At 34.6% G+C, this 22,945-nt stretch overlaps 2 protein-coding genes across 3 annotated transcripts; both read left to right on the top strand.

The window, feature by feature from the left end:
- The first annotated feature begins 13,868 nt into the window (after positions 1-13,868).
- LOC135646088 (FCS-Like Zinc finger 8-like) lies at positions 13,869-16,463 on the top strand. 2 transcript variants are annotated; one of them, XR_010498956.1, is made up of 4 exons: positions 13,869-14,402; positions 14,471-15,364; positions 15,492-15,975; positions 16,119-16,463. XR_010498956.1 is itself a non-coding variant. In XM_065165231.1 (3 exons), the coding sequence occupies exons 2-3, from the start codon at positions 14,490-14,492 to the stop codon at positions 16,168-16,170; spliced, it is 927 nt and encodes a 308-aa protein (XP_065021303.1). In that variant the 5' UTR covers positions 13,869-14,402; positions 14,471-14,489; the 3' UTR covers positions 16,171-16,463. The 2 variants fall into 2 exon arrangements, 1 of the variants encoding a protein (XP_065021303.1); XM_065165231.1 differs by lacking the exon at positions 15,492-15,975.
- A 2,309-nt stretch (positions 16,464-18,772) lies between these two features.
- On the top strand, positions 18,773-22,878 carry LOC135644610 (protein CDC73 homolog). Its single transcript, XM_065162339.1, has 3 exons — positions 18,773-19,903; positions 22,447-22,529; positions 22,635-22,878. Exons 1-3 carry the CDS (start codon positions 18,838-18,840, stop codon positions 22,725-22,727), a joined length of 1,242 nt encoding a protein of 413 aa, XP_065018411.1. The 5' UTR covers positions 18,773-18,837; the 3' UTR covers positions 22,728-22,878.
- The last annotated feature ends 67 nt before the right edge of the window (positions 22,879-22,945 follow it).

Genomic DNA, 22,945 nt, shown 5'->3' with positions numbered 1-22,945 from the left:
ACTTCTGTAATATCTTACATTTGTCAGACATGTACCATATGCAAGTTTCAGTTTCTCATTTACATTCATGGGTGTTGCTGCAACTTTGCAATTAATCATATTAGATTTTTTGAATAGATCCATTATATACTTTCTTTATGAAATAAAATTTTCATCTAATCCTTGCTTCACTTCCAACCCAAGAAAATAGTGCAGTAGACCTAAATCTAACATTTCAAACTTATTCATCATGTATTTTTTAAATTCTATCATAAAAGAGTTAGATGAACTCATATATATAATATCATCAACATAGAGGCAAACCATTGAAATATTATGTTCACCTTCCTTCTTTAGATAAAGAGTAGGTTCATTATTGCTCCTCTTAAATCTATTTTGATAAAAAAAATAATCAATTTTACTATATCATGCCCTTGAGCTTGTTTAAGCCCATAAAGAGGTTTTCTTAGCTTATACACATTTTCTTCATGTCCTTTAACCAAAAAAACCTTCAGGTTGAGTAACAAAAACCTTTTCGTGTAAATCTTCATTTTAAAATGTAGATTTTACATCAAATTGATAAACATGCCAACTCAAGTAAGCAGCTAAAGCTAAGAAAGTTCTCACGGTTTCGAATTTAGCAATCGGAGAAAAAGTATCATCAAAATCAATACCTTGTTATTATGAATATCCTTTTGCTACAAGTAGAACCTTATGCTTTTAGATACTTCCATCTGCATTAAACTTTGTTTTGAACACCCATTTTAATCCAATAGCTTTCTTTTCTTTTGGTAGATCCATTAGCCCTCAAGTTTCATTCTTCTCAATTGATTTGATTTCCTCCTTCATTGCTTTTCTCTATTCCTCTTTTTTAATTGCTTCCTCAAAAGTTGTTAGATCTGAAATAAACAAAGCAAATGTTGAGTCATAAATTTCTATTAGTGATATGAAATTTCTTGGAGGGGTTTCATACGAGGAATCAGAATTTGAACTGCTATTGGGTGAGGTTGACGATGAACTTGTTGGAGCGGGATCAGTCATTTGATTCTACGGAGTGTCTAGTTCTACTGTAATCTGAATTTGTGTTCCACCTTTATTGGTCTTCCAATTTCAACTTACCCTTTCATCAAATACAATATTTTTTTTAATAATAACTTTGCCATTAATAGGATTATATAATCGATATGCTTTTGATTATAAGGAATAACCAATTAAAATATATTTTTCAGATTTTTTTATCAAGTTTGTGATGATTTTGTGAATTCACCAAAGTATAAGCAATACAACCAAAAATTCTTAGATGGCTTACACTTGGATTTATACCATACCAAGCCTCAAAAAGAGTTTGATTCATAACAACCTTTGTTGGTGAAATATTCAACAAATAAACTGTTTTTGCAACTGCTTCTACTCAAAACTGATTTGGAAGATGTTTACCTTTAAGCAAACTTCTTACCATTTCAACGATAGTTTGATTCTTACGTTCAACTACACTATTTTGCTCCGGTGTATATGGTGCTGTCAATTCTTTACGAATACCATTTTCTTCATAAAAAATAAATAAATTCATTAGATAAAAATTCACCATATCTATCTGTCCGAAGTGTCTTTATGTGCCTACCACTTTGCCTTTCTACAAGTGCTTTGAACTTTCGAAAATGATCAAATGTTTCAAATTTCAGTTTCAGAAAATATACCCAACTCATGCGGCTATAATAATCAGTAAACAATAAAAAATATTGACTTTCACCAAATGATTTTATATTCATAGGTTCACATAAGTCAGCATGAATTAATTCAAGACAATTAGATGCTCTCCAAGCTTTTTTAATAGGAAATATTTTTTTACTTTATTTGCTATAAATGCATTATTCACATACATCAAGTGCATTAATCTTGGGCAATCCGAAAACCATTCCTTTTTTACATAACAATCTTAAACCCTTAATGTTGTGTCCGTATCTTAAATATCATAAATTAGACTCATTCTTTTGAGTTGCGATAAGCGCATACCTTTCAATATTTGAAACATCAAATGGAAACATCTTGTTTTACGTTATGCAAACATTTACTGTAATCAAACCAGATTTTTTTTTTATCTTTAATAGTGCATGAACCATCATCAAATATAACTAAATATCCATTATCTATCAATTGTCCAACACTCAACAAGTTATGTGATAAAATAAAAACAAAGAAATCATTATCAAGGTATTTTACCTTCTCTTGATTTGTCTTCACCTCAATTGTTCCTTTCCCTTCCACTTGGATTTGCTTGTTATCTCCAAGTCTAATTTTCAACTTGTGAGTTTCATTAATATCTCTAAATATTGATTTTATGCCTGACATATGATTAGAACATCCACTATCCATAAACCAAATATCATTTGAGATATCATGAACTTGTGAATGAGTCATAAACAACTTACTATTTTCTTCATTTTCTTTCACATAACTTACTTGCTTTTCTCTTTTCCAGCAATATGCCTTCATGTGACCAAACTTTTTACAATAGTGATATTAAAATCCACTCTTGTAATTTTTTTTATCATAATTTGATTGCCTTTGTTCATCATGCTCATAAAAGTGTCCTCGTCCTCCTTCATTTCCTCTATCATGAAATCCTCCTCTGCCACGTCCTCTTCTTGCTGATTTTTTTATCTTCATTTGAAGTAGAAGACTCCCTCTTAACCTGAAATACTTTCTCTTCATTTTTTTTAAGTGACCTGTTCAACCTTACTTCATGTGCTTGCAAGGAACCCATTAGTTCATCAAATAAAAATATAGATAAATCTTTTGACTCCTCAATTGCGGTAACAATATGATCAAATTTCGGAGTTAAACTTCTCAAAACTTTCACATCAATTATATGATCAAAAAGATGTTCACCATAAGATTTAATTTGACTAATAATTTTAATCACTCGAGAAAGAAAATATTGCACCGATTCATTACTTTTCATGAACAAAATTTTAAACTCACGACGGAGGGTTTTAAATTTTATCGTAATCACCCTTGATGAGCTTTAAAATTCATTTTGAAGTATCAACCAAGCTTGCTTTGAGGTTGTCGCTGTTGTAATTCTCGAGAAGATTGTCTTATGTACAGCTTGTTGAATGAAGAATAATGCAGTCCTTTTTTCTATTTTCCCTCAACCTAATTTCGTCATCTGGATCCGCATATCCATTTTCTATTAAGTCCCAAAGAACTTAATACTTGAATAGAGTCTTCATCTTGATACTCCAAAATTCATAGCATTTGCCCGAGAAGATGGGAATAAGGGGTTGAGACATGGAATTGCCATTAAAAGCCATAATGCCTCGTTCAGATTGAAACTAGGCTCTGATACCATAAATATTGGAGATGGAAGAGCAAGAAAAAAAAATAGAATACTACGATATGAGTAAAAAGAATCCTTTTGATTCAAAAAAACTGATGTAGTATTTAAAACAAGATGATTGACATAGAATACTTACAAGATATTCTTAAGTGTATTTTACCTTATATCTTACTTCATGAATTACGATCCTATTTTTAGGACCTAGTGGTAACTACTCATATCACCATGTCACCAATGATTGAGGCAGTTATTAAAACTACCCTATAACATCTAGATCATGATAACTACCTAGATAATTACTAGATTATGATAACTACCTAGATAACTATTAGATCATGATAACTATCTAGATAACTACTATGAATCAATTCTCAACAGAATCCTTATGTAATTTTCTTCAAATTTATTTTGAGGGAAAACAAAATTACCAAATGCAATAATTTTTCACTTGGTCTTTTTTTCTGTATCCATGTCATTTTAGATCTCTTTTCAGCACAACAGATTAGCCTCTATAAATATAAAAAAGTTGAGAGAGTTTGAAGCAGTGGAAGAAAGAGTACAATAAGTGATTTTTTTTTAGCTTAATAGTTTGTGATAAGAGGATAGTGATACGTGCAGATTATAATTATCAATGCCTGAAACATTTTTATTATATCAAAGCTGGAAATTAGATTCATTTTAGTGGATGAGCTAAAGGCTTGTATGTTATTATATGATCATGTTGTACATAGCCCAAGTTTTTAGCTTGATTTTGTTGCAAGCGGCCAAATATTATACAAAATCATGGGCTATTCATTTTGTAAACTAACGCAAATTTGATTCTTATTGCAGAAGTCACAATTGATTAATGGCGATCTAAGTTCAAAGCTATAAAATGTTAGATTTTTTGATTATGTTTAATTGAGTAAAATATATTATATATCTGATTGGATTTTGATTATGATTATCAACTTCTCAAACTTAGTTGGGATTGTCTAAGTCATAAGACGTCCTTACAATATATGCGTCCGCAAAGAGTCAGCCTAGTTACAATCTCGTACAGGTCCTAAATGACCTATAAAATAACAAGTTGATTAGTTTGAAAACGAGCGACATACAAGTCCTGACATCTCGCGAAGAGGGAAGATTTACGAGCAATTCAACGAGCTCCTTGAGTACAAGAGAGAAAAAGAGAGGAAGGAGAAAACAATAACTTTAGAATGTTGAATGAACAATTGCAAATCCGACAATTGGGTGTCGGGCGTAAAGGTAAGTTCCTGTCAAGTTAACTTGAGCACTATTTTAATAATTATTGATCCAATTACTAAGACTTTATAGTATAAAGTATTTAAAGAATATATTCTTAAAATGGGATATATATATACATATATATATATATATACATATATATATATATATACACATATATATATATATACATATATATATATATATACATATATATATATATACACATATACATATATATATATACATATATATATATATACATATACATATATATATATACATATACATATATATACATATATATATATATATATATTCATAAGATAAATTACATAAGTCATTATTAACTAATTAGGAAAGATCAATAATATTATAGTATATATAAAGAAGTATGACATTTATGACATATAACCGTTATGATTCGTATTGATAAATAATTATATTTAATTTAAAATTATTATATTTATTAATTTATTTTATAAAATTTATATGCACATGTAAAATTCTCTTTAAAAGCTTTTAAATCTAGTTAAATTTATAATATATTTTACCCAACTACATATGATCACATAATCTAATAATCTCTCACTTCATCCATTAATTTATAAAATTTATTCTATTATTCGATCAATTATTTTATCAATTAATATAAATTTGATTCTTATTGCAGAAGTCACAGCTGGTTAATGATGATCAAATTCGGAACCTCATAAACCTTAAAATATTCTAGTCTGAAACCATGGCTCCCATCTTACAACCATTCCTCCCTTTCTTCCTTAAACCATATCCTGTCAAGTGGTCCACAAATGGCAATCAGCATCCAGAGATTACATCTGCCTGTCCACATGTGAGCTTTGTGAAGTAATAGCTAAAGAGAGAGAGAAACTTTGTTGTGACCAAACATATTATCTGTAGTATTCAAATTGAAGTGCAAGAGAATCCAATACTAGTCGACCTCCATTGAAAGGAACCATCACTTGGGTGTTTAAAGTGCAGAGAGAGAGAGAGAGAGATGGCACAATCCATCAGCCCACAGATGGAGACATTAGGGTGGACCGATCCACCAATGGTCACTTGACACATGGTAAGTTGATGTGTGACAAAGGACCAACTTTACATGGTAGAACAGGCTCGTTCAAGAAGCAAGCATGCCATGATTGGACAAGCAATGTTGGGTAAAGAAGACAGACAACTTTTGGATTGAGGTTTGATTGGCATGATGGATAAAAACTCCACCAATCTTTCATGTTTCAATTTCCAGCAAATAAGACTTCGACAGGTAGTAGATTATAGAAAACATGGAGATGGAAGCTAGTGCTCTTTGGACTTTACCTTGACAAGAACAAGGGTAATCCTATCACAAATATATATGCATTATAAATCTATAATGGCATTTTTTTGCAGCCTGTATATTGATTTTTTTTTTGTCATTTTCAAGTGAAAATATCGGAAGAAGACAGGTACTTGTAATATTTAATGGGAATATTTATGATGAGGTAGAAATAAACATTGAGTTCAAATTCCTTTATAGGTCTTTCCTTTCATGATGGAAAATCCAAAATCAGACAAGCCACAATCCCTTTTTTTGCTCTTTTAACCGAGTATGATTATGGTAAATTTAATTTCAGAAGTGTCTCTTATGTTTTATTAAATAATATTTAACAATAAAAAAAAGAGAAAAACAGAAAAATAATTAGGTTTCAATAAGTGAATATCACATCTATACAATTAGATGAATGGTCCTCCGCAGAAATAAATTGCAATTCTCATAAAAAAGAAAATGAATTAATTATTTGTGATATGAATTTTTTTTTCTCCATGGAACTAATAATTCCTAATTATTTCATTTCAAAAGTGTTAGATATGTTTTAGTGTAATATATCTTTAGATATTCAAAATTTTATTCTCAAGATATACATAAAGCAAATTACAAACTAGTCCTAAGATAAACCAAGACACAGAACAATATGGTGTCCAAGTACTCATGGCTGCAGTGTCTCTTTCTCCAAATCCAGCTTATCTATTCTCATAGGGACTCATCAACCATCCTCCAATATTGATGCTGATGTGGCAAGTAACAATCAATCATTTTAGTGTGGGCCACCATGGGCCCCATTTTTTGTTTGTTTATGACCTCATTATCTCTTTTTTAGTACAATTTATATTTTTTTAGCAAGAAAGGCGAGAGAGAGAGAGAGAGAGAGAGAGAGAGAGAGAGAGAGAGAGAGAGGAACTCAGCCAATTACACCCTAAAGAAGAGCTTGATATGATCCACTTGATTATTTTTAACTTTTTACTCAACAAAAAGATTCTTGCCAAAATTTACTTCTATGCACTCATGATAGCATAAGACAAATTTCTAGGATAGTGACAATGACACCTCACTGAATCAACATGGTGTCATGGATATCACAAGTTGCATCTAAATAACCCACATAACTCCTTTCCACTTTATCCTTAAGACATAGTCATGTCAATCTAATTTGGATAAGTTACACCATTAGCCTAATTTATCTATCCAGTTTGCTCTTCTTTGACTGCACTTCTTTTTTCATGTGTCTCGGGAGAATGATAAAGCAATGAATCCTTTCATTAATATAATTACCAATAGTCCACCATCATGAGAGCTAAAAAATGCTCACTCTTTTTCATCAACTGAATTCCAAGATGTTGAAATTTAAATATAAAATTGATTGCTTTCTTAAGATATCAACCCTTTTAACTCATTATGATTTGCTTAAAATATTATCAATGGTATGAGTTATTCTTTATGTTTTATCATCAACTTGCACTTGAATCCATAAATTTTTGGGATCAGTGGTAATTCAACTAATGGGTGATGATTAGTTCCAAATGTCACTTTGTTATTCATCAGTTATAATCAAATTCATTTATTGATATCCAAAATTTCTTTCTTTCTATTCATAATAACCACATACAATTATACTTGTTTTATACTTGACATGTTGTGATGCTCATGTTATACTCACTCAATCCACCAAAGGACTTATCCACTTCGCCAAAGGACAAATAAATTATTTAGAATCAACTCCAATTGGATGTGGTCATCTTTGGCCCCTCCAAATAGATACAGATTTCTCACTTGCCTCAACACTCAAGCAAGGAATAAGAACAAGCCAATAGCATCTTGTTTTTGTCTGGATTTGATACATCATTTCATCTCTTCAGCTTCTTCCACTCTCCTCAACACTCCACTTCCTACACTGGCAGGCTGTTGCTTGCACTAAACCATCACATTGATAGTGAAACATGCTTCCTCTGATCTCAATTGCATGTAATTCTTGTCATCATCCCTTATGGATTGTGCCTACTATATTAAATTAGAATAAACATACAAAACAAGAAAATAAATTGGCCACAGGGAGAGCCTTACATTATCACATATCAACAAAGTCAAGTTGGCTGAGTTCTTATGTGGACTTTATGATGTGGTTGAGTGCCTCCATGTCATAGATCTAGCTAGACTTGACTCATAATTGAACACAACAGCTATCCAAATTGAACTAAAATTACTCAACACATAAAGCATCTATAGAAGTGACATCTACACATCATGAAGAGATAATGTGTAGGTTAAGATAGCACAAAGAACAAAAATGTCATTTCCAAGGTTGTTTATTGGTTTCTAACTTTCAACACTATATTCCACCAAACCTTGGAATGTCACAATTTACTATGTATCAAGTTACTCATGTTATGTATATTATTTATTTTATTAAATTTTTTTTTTAAACTATGTCTCTACCCCTTGATCATGTAATATTTCTCCTATGTTTTTTTAGCAAAGGTGGGTTCACCTCCCTCCATTTGACCATGGTTAAAGTTATTGAATATTCCAAACAACAGCTCTTCTCATCATTCTTTCTCCAAATCTATTTGGCTCCAATAATTACAACAAAGCATAGGGATTTGTCATTCATGACTGACATAAAATATCATGGTCCTCATCCTACGCCTATTGCCCTCTCTATCCCTACAAACACGCTTTATTCAAATGGAGGAATCAACACCCTCCCACTTCAGGACAATCAATAATTGTGACCAGGTAACAAGTCAAATGTGGCCTAAACAATACCCACCAATTAGGTCTCATCTCCCAAACATTTTACCACCAATTACCCACCCACAATTGCGTTATCTCCTCCTTGGAGAAGATCTTCCATCATTTTTTTTTACTGACTTGTCTCGTTCTGATGCGATGTTTTGAGTGTTTGGACCGACTAAGATAGTACAAGATCTTAATTTAGCCCTCAACATGCATTTGTTTACGTAAATTAGTATCTTCGAAATAGTTTATATTTTTTATGCATATACTTGTGCAATATTTTGTAGTCACAATGTTGAAATTATTATTATATCTAGCAAAATATTGAAACTTTATAAGCATTCAATCGGTGTAGAGTAACATCCCATGTTATCTATCTTTAGCAACAAAAAATTAATTTCATTAATTCCTTATTTAATGAAGACTCTTTTCATAACATCCCATATTGCAGAGTAATCATCATTTTATTATTCATCATGAACTCTTTTCTCTTTCTTTTGAATGCAAATCCATAATTTTATAACAATAAATTTTTTAATTATAAAAAATAACATCTTCTTATTAGGGTTAAAATGATAAAAAAATCTCCTTCAACCAAGTCCCAAATTCATTACAAAATAGTTTATTATTTTAAAAATAAATATAAAATAAAAATACATTAGTAGCCAAGTATGTTGGTAGGAATTTCTAAAAAATCATAAGATTAATCTTCAATACTTGTGAAACAAATATAAATATTAATAATTAATATAAAATAATAACATATCAATTCATTATAAAACTTATGTATAAAAAAAATATAATGATGATTCTTATATTATAAACAAAATTATGTATTAGTCATATACAACACATCACCATGATATACATAATAGTCAAATAATAAAGATATACATCATATTCAAGAATGTACTCTCCTAATAATAGATAAACATGCATACTCTACAAGATGGATTCCTTCTATAGTGTATAGAGAGAACTCATATCGCTTTCCCAATAATGGATATAGTGATATTTTTTACCTACCCAAGTAGGGGCATATTCTTCCTAATAATAGATGGAGGAATTATTTAATTGTCACATCTAACGGCTCGTTAATCTCAAAAAAAAAATCACCTTATTTGTCCTTGGATATATAAACAATTATGATCATTCATTTACATTTATCTATTCATTTGCATATGCATCCAAAAAATAGCATAAGTTACACTATTAGATTATGAGAAATCATGGTTGATGTATGATCTATTATACTATATCTATTAGTAGCTTCGTATTACGATGGACTTGTAACTCTTTTCGTAGCTTGCACTTCCAATATGTAGAATTCAACATAGTTATATATACTACATAGTAATAATTACATCAATATTATCAATTTAATCTAAAAAATAATAAAAATTATCAATCATTTTCAAATGATACATTAGATAAATTTTTTAAATTTATTAAATTATAAAAACGTGAGGCATCAATCTCTTAATAGTCTTGAATCAACGAGAACCCTAATTGGAGTGGCCCAAATAATTTAAACCAAACTCAATTAAATTGATACTTAATAGAACTAACCTCAAATCCTTGTAGAACTAGTTGAAATCATCGTAGATGAGTCTAATTTAGATATGATTAGTTTTAATGAGGTCAAGTGGACTTAAACCAATCAATTTGTTTTGGAATCACCTTGGATTGGCTTGAATCGATCAAACATATTTGATTCAATCAACTAATATGATCAAACCAATAAAAGAAAAGGAAAGGACTACGTTGCATAGTGCTAGTCTAGACGACCCACTTGAGTATTGAATAGGTCATGTGCATCGCATATGCTTACCCTAGGTAATAGGTTGAGTTGAGATATAATGGGTTAGATAGAAGGATGACAATGTGTCTAGCACTGGTAGAATAATTGGGCGAGCCTAACTTCACGGATTGGGTTAAATCTCACTCACAATTTGAGTTGAGCTTTAGTGTTGAACTAGCCTATACTTGGCTCATGGGTTGTATTATGATTAGCCACATGAGTTACATCATATCTAACTACATGGGTTGAGTCGTATCATGATTACATGGGTTAGTCATGCCTATCTACATGGGTTAAGTCGAACATGGCCATAAGAGTTGAGTTGTGTTTAGCCACATGGGCAAAATCATAACTGACCACATCAGCTGAGACATTATTAGCCACATTGGCTAGTTTAGCTAATCAACCTAACTCAATTCAAATCCCAATTTGACTCGTCTTATTAAATTAAATTTTAATATTTTAAAATTATTTAAAATATTATAAAATAATAATTAATCTCAAATCTTTTTTAATAAAATAATAATTTAAATTCATGATTCCAAATCTAAAATTAATTAAATCATAAAAATTCACATATAATTCTTTGAAACATAAATATGTCTAAGTAAATAAATTAAAATTATTTATTAATATTATATTAACTAATCATTCTAACATCATAATTCAATGATCATTATTTGTTAATCATAAAATTTTAAAATTAAAATATTATTATGCGTCATATAAATTGTAATAACTCTAATATCAAATATTTTAAAATATAAATAAAAGTTGATAAAAAATAATGTATGATCCTATCTCTCTTCGACGAAATCCTCTCCTTAATCCTCTTGTCAAGCTCCATAAGAAACGAGGAAGTAAGAACTCCTTTATATTAGAGGAGAAGATAAGCTCTCATCAAAAAATAAGTAATTTTTTATGGTTCACATATAAAAATAAAATTAAACCTATTTACTTTCTAAAAATCATATCAATAATTATAAAATAAATAAATTAATAATTTAATTAGTTGATAAAATTTTTAACTTATCCACATGATTAAGAAAATCAATTTAATAATTTTTTAATCATACTATAAAATTAATAATTTAAATAAAGGAACATATTATTTATGATAATTTGATTTATGTTAAGGAAAAAATCAATGATTATGATAAAACTGGTTTATGCTTATCTATAATTATTTTTTAAAAATTTCTCAAAATTCCTTTTTTTATTTTAATTTTAGAGGAAGAAATTAAAAATGAAAGTCTTTCTCACCAACCTTTTATCTAATTTTTATATGTACCATTTTATTATTTATCCCTTCCAAAGCCTAACAATTTTTATACATATATATCATTATAATTAACTTTATTATGCATTAGCTCATTTTAAAAACTCATAATGGTGTTTAAAATGTTAGGAATATGTAGAATTTTTATTTCAAATAAATTAAAATTTGTTTTCTAGATGCTTTTTGACCATAGTTGGCATGTGTGAAGAAATTAATATTCGGAAGAATAAGTAAATCATATTAAATAATATAATAATAAATATATAAATTTTAAACTTTTGAGGTGTCTATATAAAATAAAGCCTCGAGATTGCTATTATTTCTTTTAATTTCCCAATGCGGAGTCAAAGAAATAGAAGCACTGGGACCCACGTAATCCCTTCGATTAGAAAATTACCCTCACTTTATCATGCTATTTACAAAGAAAACCACTGAGCACCGCACCGAAACGTTGGGTGGACGACAGTAGAAACCAACGGGAATAGAGATCGGGCGGGGCCCAAAGTAAAAAGAGTCGGTTTAGAGAGGACGGGTCGGGCGGGACCCGCAGCGAAGTCCGTGAAAATATGGTGTGCCCCTTCGACTCGGCTTCCAAGCCAACTCCACTTTGGGGTCAGTGGGGCGAAGTACTTGGAGAGCAGTGCCATCAGCAGTAATCTTGATGTAAGATCCTTTCAATTGCTCATCTTTGATGTTATATTAATAGTTGGGTTTGATTTAAAGTAGAACTGTATTTTTAGGGCAAATTATTAACCTTAAACCAAAACCAGATATGGTATATTCCTAAATATATTAAAAATAATAAGTAAATATTAATAGTTTATTATCAAAATTATTATATATAAAAGGATGATTTATCTAAAAATATCTATCTTTTTAGATTTTTTTTAGAAGATATACTTATCTTTTTTTTTTCGATATAGTATCTCTATTTTTTATAATCATGTACATGTCTCTTATTGTTGCTATCGTAGAGGTTTCGTCATTGTCCTCCGTGAGACCTCGTGATATTATCATTATTATTATCGAAGTACCCCTCGATCACTTCTACCCCCACCCTTCATCTTTTATTCTCAATATCTATGTTGTGTTTAGCCCTAAAGAAAAAAAAAACGAACAAGGTGAAGACAACCATATGGAGGTGGCTAGGCCTCACGATCGGTGGAGGTAGCAATAGTAACAGATAATCACGAGAGGCATTACAAGATGACAGGAAATAGAGATATCATATGGAAAAATGAAGGGTATTTTCAAAAAATAAATAGAGAAGCTTTTTCCATTGATATATATATATATATATATATATATATATATATATATATATATATATATATATATATATATATATATTATTGTCGCTCTTGTCACCTACCTCTGTTCGTATGATATCATCGTGAAGCACTCCGTTAAACACTATCACCCCCCAAATGCTTGTTTCATGTTAGTGCTTTTAAGAAAAGAATCAAAGAAGGAGGGATAAAGATGATTCACGATGATGAGTGATATTATGAGATTATAAGAAATAGAAGTATAATTAAAAAAAAAACAAAGCACCTTTCATGAAAAATATAATTTTTTTTAAATCATATATATATATATATGTGTGTGTGTTAATTGGATGATAATATAAAGAGACATTATCAAATTATTATAAAATTCTGAAACTAAGAACCAAAATTGTTCGACTATTTATTAAATCTAAGCCTCTAACCACCAGTATTAATCCTCTTACGTCATGACACCAAGCATTATCCAAAATTGTTGAGTAAGTGGTCTGCATCACAACACTGCATCAAGCAACGGAGGGAGTGTCTTCCCAGCACTATTTCCTCCCTCGTCATTCCAAAACACCACCACTGTTCATGGCCAGCCAAGCTTAAAGCCAAGCCAAGACCAGCCAGAATGCCTGCCTCGTTCCCTGAGACTAAACTATTCATTCGTACAAGCCTCAAACAGTAAAAATTGAACTTTCCGTACTGTCCATGGATCAAAAGCGTCGTGCCATCATCCCTCGCTCCCTAATAATTCTGCCATCTGTTTCGGAGTAATTGTGATGAACACCAGCAGTCATAAAAAATACTAATAACTGTCGCATTTGATTGCGGGTCGCAGTCAGTCGTCGATAAGAAAGAAAGAGAGAGAGCGAGCGAGAGAGAGAGAGAGAGAGAGAGAGAGAAGAAAAATTTTTAGCCGGATATGGTGGTTTTGGCGGAGGCAGATGCAATCCTGGAACCTTTTTTCTCTGTTCTGGCGTGGCTATCTGATCCCAACGCACGGCACGACACCGGTTTCCTGTTTAAATAACCCCTCCCCCATTTGTATCTTGCTTCCCCTGGGCAGAGCACCACACCCCTCCTCTGTCCCTGCCACCCCCATTAGGAGTGCCCTCCTCCCCTCCTCCCCTCCTCCTCCGTGCAGTGATCGCTCTTGGAGCCAGGGAAGAAGCCGAAAGGAGCGATCTTGTTTAGTATTTTGCTGTCAAAATCGGATTTTTTAGCTTCAGGTCGTGGATGATCTTTTTATTTGTTTCCTTTTTTGCCTTTGGTGATGGCTTGGTGAGTGAGGAGAAATGACTTCGGTGATTGTTCTGATGGAGACTGCGTCTACAGACATGATCTGCTTTCGTTTTTGTTCTGAAGCAATCTTGGAGATTTGATCTTTCCACTCCATTGAGGTTGAAGAGAAGAGAATCTAACAGCCAGGAGTGGTGAGTTCGACAGTTGTTCTACTGTATTTGTTTGCCTTTTTGTTCTGTTCATTTCGTTTTCGTCTCAGAGCAAAGGAGCAAGATAGTATGCTGAGGAGGAGATCGAAGGCAGTTGGTGGCAAACAGGGCTTGATGTCTGATCCCTACTCCCTCTCATCTTCCTCTGGTAACAGCCACAATAAGCCCACAGCTTCCTCCCTCTTCCCCTCTCCAAGTCTCTTCCGGAGCTTCTCTTCGAAGAGCTTCTCAGACCATGAGGCGGCCATGATGAGCCCGACCTCCATACTCGAAACTAAGCACTTGTCTTCCTTCGGCAACCTCTTACACTCCGATACGCTGCCAAAGAATCCTCCTTTGGAGAATGCTTCAGCTGCCGCGACTGACACTGTTACAGAGAGCAAACACCACCCTTGGGACAGCAGCGGACAAGAGCCCATCGGCCTCGGTATCGTTGACGCTCTCACCGATGACAAAGCCATGCAGTTCTCCAATCCGCAGCGTCGAATGGTTCTGTTTGGATCGCAGTTAAAGATCCAAATCCCGTCCGTGTGCTCGAGCTCCGGTTCGCCGCCGGCCAGGTCCATGGAGTTGCCCAGTTCCCCAATCGAATTCGGCATCAAGAACAAGGATTCCCAGTTGGCTCTCTTCTCCCCCGTACTCAGATCCCTGGGCCACGAAGCGCCCGCCGCCTCCTCTTCCCCATGGGCTTTCACCACCGGGAGCATCTCCGTGAGCGAGATGGAGCTCTCGGAGGACTACACCTGCGTGATCTCCCACGGGCCGAATCCGAAGACCACGCACATCTTTGACAATTGCATTGTGGAGAGCTGCGGCGACGAATTCACCGCTGTGATGAAGGAGAGTAGTCCTCTTCCAAGCCATGAAGGCTGCTCTGCGGATGACTTCCTCTGCTGTGCATGCAAGAAGAATCTTGGAGAAGAAATGGATATCCCTGTGAATAGGTTAGCTTTCTTGAATCAATCTTTTTACTCAATTCAAAGTTTGATTTGAATTGGACATCACATAGATTGCAACATCAACACCTTTTGCTGCAGATGTACTAGTCTTTGCTCATCATTAGCATTGCAGGTTCTTGTGGTCATGTTTAGGGTCTTCTAGCTTGAGAATTCATAGCTGCAATCGCCAACCTGATCAAACTCGGAATACTTTTCTGCATGATGCCACTATTTTACAGAATTCGTTGATGAATCTATTCGATCAACTTCTGTGCAAGAAATCGCAATGTCGTTTGCCTACTGAACGTGACGTTTTGATTCCTTGTCACTTTCATAACCAAGATCAGACACCAGTGCTTAATTTCGTAGAAATGTGGCTTCTGTCCAAAGCTGTACACGCCTGGGGTCGCCATGTCTCCTGTGGTTGCTGTTGGGGTCCCCCAATTCCTCTTTAGAGGTTACCTTCGCCATCAATTAAAAGCTCTCAGCAGTCAATTCAGGATATGATAAGCTTCAACCCCTGTGTTTTGGCATAGAAAGTGACCTAACCATGGCTGTGCTTTTCTTACTGGACCATTTCAACCACTGATGCATAAAATGTCTCCTTGATGTGTGATGTAATTTACTCTCCTTTATGCAGCAAAATTTGACTGTTTGTTCTGTTTTTCTCTTCATGAACACTATAGTTTAGTCTGAGCTTACCGAAATCTGTTTCGGAATGATACAGCAGGACTGATCGTGTACAATAATTTTGCTGCAGGGAGTGTCAAAGCCATGAGAAGCACGTCAATGAAGAGTTGGAAAAGCAGTAGTTGATTCATCACCAACAATTTAGCACAAGCATCTCTTCACCTTGTTTGCAGACGATGGCGACGATGATTGAGCATGTCTTGTTTCTTGTTAATTGAATTTGATTGCCATGGATTGATGTCAAAAAATGATGGAAAATGATCAGAAAAAGGTCCTTGTGGGGTGTTCTTTTTGTTGTTTTAGGCTGCTGAGGGCTTGTGTCACAGCCTTTTTCCTTGGATGAGAGAGTGATGTCAATGTAAAACTAGGAAACCTGATCAATCTTATGTGCATCTGTCTCCTTTTTGGCTCATAATTGTCAAGTTGTTGCTTCCAGATTTTGCTGATCATTTTCTAGATGCTCATTATGAGATGAGTTCAAGTAGTGCGTGGAAGAACTGTCATGAACAAGAAAAAGAAGGCTGCATGGTGGATAGAGAATCTCCACCCTTTTATGCAGCCTGATACATCATGAGCCCTAAAAGTCAGCAGACCTGTTTCCTGGGTGGACTTGTTATCATGACTATGATACATATGTTTCTGTATCATTTGCAAACATTATTTAGGTTGAATGAGATAAGACTTGCTAATTCAAGGCAGATACAATGCTTGCCAGGTTCTAGTCTGAGAGAACTGTCAATTGTATGTGGCATTTCTCTAATGTTGTGTAAGTTCTCACAGAATAATTCACAGATAAAGAATTATTTTGTTAATGTTTATTCCCTCTTGCCTGTGCAGAAGGAATATGCTCCAACTGTATGTTCTACTAAAGGTGATGATGCAGAATAATATGATATTTCCATGTTGGTATAAGATAATACCTTCGCCAAATGCTTCAAGCCTTAAACACAAAATTATATATCCTTCAATCCTTGAAGGACATGTACAAATATAAAACGATGAGAAAGATGAAAATAGATGGGATGGCAAGTAACACAAAGCAATTAATTTTTATTAGGCATAAAGGGCTTTTGGGCTAAATGGTCTACACAAACAGGTCGAAAAGGTAGATATAGATCCAATATTCACCTAGCATTTTCGTCAAGGAGTAAGCATAGATATTAGAGACGTTGCGCTATCCCTTAAATATATAACTAAGGTTCCATTTGGCTTGATGCTACTTAAGGGTTCCAGGATATTGAAACAATTTATATTTCACATCGTAAAACGATAAGTTAGAATCTGACACATGAGAACGAGGCGGCTATGTTTCCCTTTGGTGTTATTATGAACTTAGCTGAAATTACTGAAATCATGAGACACCCTTATATTATCCATCCACAAAAGATTCTGTTTAAGAGCAACCTTATACAAGTCTTGAAGGATTTACAAAAGAAAGTTGATTAGCGTAAGAAAATAAATAGTAGATAAATCTCGACGTTTTACAAAAGAGAGCACTTTATAGACAATTCAACATGCAAGAGAAGAGAAAAAAAGAGAAACAAAAAATTTATAAGGTCAAAGAAAAGTCATAAGTTCACAAATAACCACTCAATTAGGTGTTGGGTACGTACAGCAAGTTTTTAAAGATACATGAACACTTTATGTGCTAATTTGTATATCCAAACAACACTAACACGATTCTAAAGTCTCATATAGTTAGTCATATGCTGCTTTAGTGAACAATCATTTTAAGGACTAAGATGATTGACATTTTGTATTACACAATGTCTTATAGAAAACTAAACTATTTCGGAATAGCTTTACCTATTCTAATGAGCAATTGTTGTACAGTTTCGTAAACTACTTTTGTTTATACAAACCAACTAAAAATACATAAAAATAAAATAAAACATATTGTCAAACAACTGTAAAAGCAAATATAAGCAACAAATGATATATTAATAAAGATATGAAAGATGCAAAACGATCATTCGTGATAACACAATATCATATAACTAGAAACATTTTTGAGTCTTGCAAAAGAAAAACAAAAGTACCAAAAATAATAGTATTTTCTACCTCATATATGCTACCTATGAGAAAATACTCAAAAATAGTAAAAATTAATGAAATAAAAAATAAAAAAGTCATAAATAAGCCTCGATGACTTTGACTGCATTGGTCGATAACATTAGATGCGGAGAAAATTATAATTATATTATTGGTTTGCATATGGATGATCTCACGAGCAATTTCTACCAACTCAATAGTGAAACCTAATGGAAATGTAAATGCACATAATAAGCATTATAAAATCCAACATCTATCCACTAAGCTTTCTCTTGTAAACCAAGGGATGGTGTTACATTAGAGATGATATATAATAACCCACCCTTAAGGTGTTGAAGTTAACTGTGATCCAATCCAGTGGAGAACTTACTCATTATAATATGTTTCTAAAATGCTAAAATAAATAAATACTTACTAAAATCAATCTTTTATTGAACATTTTTTGATATTATATTTTATTAGAATTTGTATTAACTGATTAAAAATAATATGAACACAATTTCATCCTGCAATAATTTGGAAGAAGGCGGATCGGATCAAGGATTCATGCAACATCCGCAACCCAGCATCCCTCCTGCCTTACCGAATTATTGACACGAGCGGATCGGGTCAAGAATCCTGAGATCCGACATCCATAACCCACTCTTCCTCTTCTTCCTCCAATCGGTGGACAAAGGCAACCCCTCGCAAAGCCCCTTCCTTGAGTGCCCTTCGATCGGCGTCCAATTCACGGGGAGATGGACCCCCTCTCGGTGCTTCGGGAGTACGCGATCCGAGGGGAGTTGGACCGGGTGGTCCAGTCCGGCGACGAGCTCCGGTTCGGCTCTGAGTACGCCTTCCCTTGCTCCGCCGTCACTGCCTACCGCTCCAAGCAGGGCGGCTTCTACACCCTCGACGCCCTCCTCTTCTTCGCTCGCCACCACCACCTCAAGCACACCGAATACCTCCAGTCCGCCCGCCAATACCGCCTCCCCACCGTCACCTTCCCCGACCGCAAGCCCCTCCTCGATTACCTCCTCGGCCGCATCGCCTCCTCTGACGCTGTCTCCTTCCTCCCCCCTCCCCCCTCTGCCACCGTCGAGGAGTACCGCCCTGATGACCCCTCCCTCCCCCTCGACGAGCCCCCTTCCTCTGCCCCCGCTACAGCCGCCGATGAGGCCGCTGCGGATCTCGCTCCCGCCGCCCCCGTCGACTACGTCACGATGATCCACGCTCTGGAGCGCCCCCTGAAAGACCGGGAGTCCCTCCTCGAGTGCCGCAACCGCGACTTCCACGCCGTGCTCCTGGCGTCCACCAAGCGCGAGGAGGAGCGGCAGCGCCTCGAGTCCCAACAGCGGAAGGACGGCCTCGTCGCCAAGACCCGCCTCATCGGGTCAGACGATCACCATCGGCCCGTCGTGGCGGCGTACGGCGGTGCCGGTGACGACGCTGCCGACGCCGCCGCGCCCAAACCCAAGATACACCTCAAGGGGAGCAAGATCGGGGAGGGGGTGCCCATCATCCTGGTGCCCAGCGCGTTCCAGACTCTGATCACCATTTACAACGTTAAGGAGTTCTTGGAGGACGGGGTGTTCGTGCCGACGGATGTAAAGGTGAAGGCAATGCGGGGGCCAAAACCTGACTGTGTGACCGTGCAGAAGAAGCTGAGCCGGGACCGTGCGGTGGCCGCCTATGAGGTGAGGGATAAGCCCTCGGCGTTCAAGCCCGAGGACTGGGACCGTGTTGTGGCCGTGTTTGTGCTCGGAAAGGAGTGGCAGTTCAAGGACTGGCCATTCAAAGACCATGTCGAGATCTTCAACAAGAGTGAGTGCCATGCAGACCAAGTGTTTGTTTATTTGTCTCCTATCTTTAGAAATACAAAGGAATTACATATTAGAAACTGTTTGGCTTAAAAGTCGTGTCAGAGAACTGTTTTTATTCAATTTAGAATTATTTTTGGACATGGACTATTGTTTCGCCTCTCTAAACTGTTTTCAAGTAAATCTAAAGTTGAACCATGGAACAGTTAACATCATGTTTCATGTTAAATCGCTTCCTTCACTGTATAAACTAAGTTCATGTTTAGTCAATTATCTTTGCAGTTGTCTGCTATTCATCCAGTAACCTGCAACTGCAAAAGTAGGTGTGTGGTGTGCCTCTTTGCAGAAATTCTTTTTAGTGTGCACACATCAATTAGGCACATCATGTAATCAGTTTTAGTATCCATAGGAATTATTGGTCCCACAAACACACACACACACACACACACACACACACACATACATACATACATATTTTTATTATGTTTCATTTGGGAATAGGCAGTATGCCATTTTTTTTTCTGATTGAAATGTATTATTGTATCTCATTTGTTTATTTAAACTTCAGGCTTTTTTTCTGATTGAAATGTATTATTGTATCTCGTTTGTTTATTTAAACTTCAGGCTTTTTAACATGTTCAACTCCAATTCTTTAAATATGAATGTGAAGAAAATATGATAATTCTAGTATAATTGAAATTTAGTTTTTCATTTTGTGCATTCATATAAGAATACATCAGTACTTAATATAAGGTTTATTAACTACGGACTACTAGATTTTACAGTGTAAGATGCCCAAGGTTCTGTTGTGTTGATGATTGTGAAGTTTTGTAGTTGTTTGTAAGCCTTGTTAAGTATTAAATTTATATGGTTGTTTATTATTTAAATAAAATTTGATTACTTGTACTGCCTTTTGATCTGTGTTTTTGTCTGATACAATTGGTACTAGGATCTTGCCAAATGCTTCAATACTTACATCCTTATTGTTGTGAATTATTTATTCTGGTGCTTGGTAGGGATGTCATTTGCATATGGAATGTAAAGGAATTACATAATAGAAAATGCATTGTTTGTCTTATAGATGTACTACTGTTTTATCTCTTCAATTTTATACTTACAGTTTGTTTCGAAATTTGAACCATCTAATTATGCCATGTAGCATAGATTGCATTTTCACTTAAATAATTAGTGTAATTTATTGGCAGTTTTCTTCTTTTTCATCCGGTAACTTTATTGATAATTCAAAAGTTGTTCGTGTGGCGAATCTCTGAGTTATTATTCTTTTAATTTGGGAGCATCATGCTACAGTTTCTCAGAAAATGATATCTAAACTTAAGTTTCTTGAAAATAAATTAATTTCCATTACTACTTTTCTAGGTCTCATTAGCAATATCCATTTTTTCTTATGTGGCTGTTTCCTCATTAGTCAATGTTTGTCCACATATCCATGTCTATGATTGTTATTATTATTATACACGACCAAACTTTGGATAGGTTGCCCACTGGATAGTTCTTAATAGCTGATCCTTCACCCATCAGGCATAAAGGTAATGCATTTAGCTTGTTATGAATAATGTACATTGCTTCATTTATGTGGCGATAAAGCATGATTGACTTTGTCCTATGGATGCACTTGATCTCTTCCGCTGATTTGATGAATAATATAGTCTGTTATGAATAATATAATGTCATGGTCGTTTGATTTGATCCCTTCCTTTGTATTCCTATCTTTGGGCACCGCATTCATCTGTAGTTACTCATTTGGAAACTAGTTCATGAAAATGGCAGTATATGTACCATGTGACTGATTTGCTTTCTCTTAGATGAGTTGGTTCTTGTCATGATCATTGGATGTGATTCCTTTTATTGTATCTTCGACTATGCAGTGGACAAATACTTGAGCTGTAAATGTTCAAGTTTCAGTTGTTGCAGTTTGAATCATTTTTATTTTACAGTGGCATGGAATCTTTATTTTATGCGCCAATCATTATCTATTCCTAGCCTCCCTTAGATTTGTTGAGTAGCTTATAAGCTTAAGTGATTAAGAAATTTCTTTCCTTGCTTGATAACCTCTATCTTTTTTTATATAACTTTCATGACTAGTTTTGGTTTGCCTCTTCCATGTGTGAGCTTAAACTTCAACTGTAAAGACCTTTGGACCAACTAACAGCTTTCTAGGTTTCAAAGTAAAACTTGCCATTGTTGGGCACTAGGCACCGTTATAGGGTTGACAGCAGGTTGATAACTTATTCTATTCTGACAAACTTGCCCTGGAGCCTGCTCAATTAATTATGATGACGCTTTGATCACAATGCGTTGTTACTTCATGTGCAAATTTTCTTATTACATCTATGCTTTTATGCTTTTGGATTATAGAATTATCTCAAAGTGGAGACATCAGATCATGCATCAAATGCTTTGCCATCAATTTATAGTTGCTCTAAGTTTTCTTAGTCATTTGTGGTTCTAAAATTTGTCACGCCCTCTTAACTGAAGACCATGAAATGATAACTGGCAAATGCTGAAATCTGATTTAATGTTGTGCAGTTATTGGGTTTTTTGTGCGTTTCGAGGATGACAGTGTGGAATCCGCAAAAACTGTGAAACAGTGGAATGTAAAGATTATTTCGGTGAGTTAATCCCATAGTCTTTTAAATTTCCGATAGAGCAGGTGGCTCTTGCCACTTTTTCTTTAACTCTTTTTTGTTTTTTTATAAAAAAAATTGCTTTTGCAGATTAGTAAACATAAAAGACATCAAGACAGGGCTGCTGCTCTGGAGGTGTGGGACCGGTTAGAAGAGTTCATGCGATCGCGGTCACATAACTAAGTGCTTTTTAGTTCCATGGAACAGTAACCTCTGTACTTTATTTCTTAGTACACTTGTTTCTGAGTCTCGAGTCCGAGTCCTTTGTTGTAGACTTAATCCCAAACAAAGCAACTAATGTTTGTATATGATAATCAAGTGTATTACAATCTCAGTCTGCATTATTGTCTTTTGTTCATTCGCTTTGAGGAGTCATGCCACGCAGGTGGTTAAGATTTTGT

The sequence above is a fragment of the Musa acuminata genome, chromosome BXJ3-8 (genome assembly GCF_036884655.1).
Source record: "Musa acuminata AAA Group cultivar baxijiao chromosome BXJ3-8, Cavendish_Baxijiao_AAA, whole genome shotgun sequence".
Taxonomy (NCBI): Eukaryota; Viridiplantae; Streptophyta; class Magnoliopsida; order Zingiberales; family Musaceae; genus Musa; species Musa acuminata.
Note: the sequence above shows the minus strand (reverse complement) of the source record. Positions and strands in the feature narration are given on the sequence as shown.

Bases quoted from the DNA above. Each gene is read 5' to 3' on its own strand.
- LOC135644610 (XM_065162339.1), top strand. From the start codon at position 18,838: ATGGACCCCCTCTCGGTGCTTCGGGAGTACGCGATCCGAGGGGAGTTG. The intron at 19,904-22,446 runs GTGAGTGCCATG...AATGTTGTGCAG, and splicing joins TGTCGAGATCTTCAACAAGA to TTATTGGGTTTTTTGTGCGT. The intron at 22,530-22,634 runs GTGAGTTAATCC...TTGCTTTTGCAG, and splicing joins GGAATGTAAAGATTATTTCG to ATTAGTAAACATAAAAGACA.
- LOC135646088 (XM_065165231.1), top strand. From the start codon at position 14,490: ATGCTGAGGAGGAGATCGAAGGCAGTTGGTGGCAAACAGGGCTTGATG. The intron at 15,365-16,118 runs GTTAGCTTTCTT...ATTTTGCTGCAG, and splicing joins ATGGATATCCCTGTGAATAG to GGAGTGTCAAAGCCATGAGA.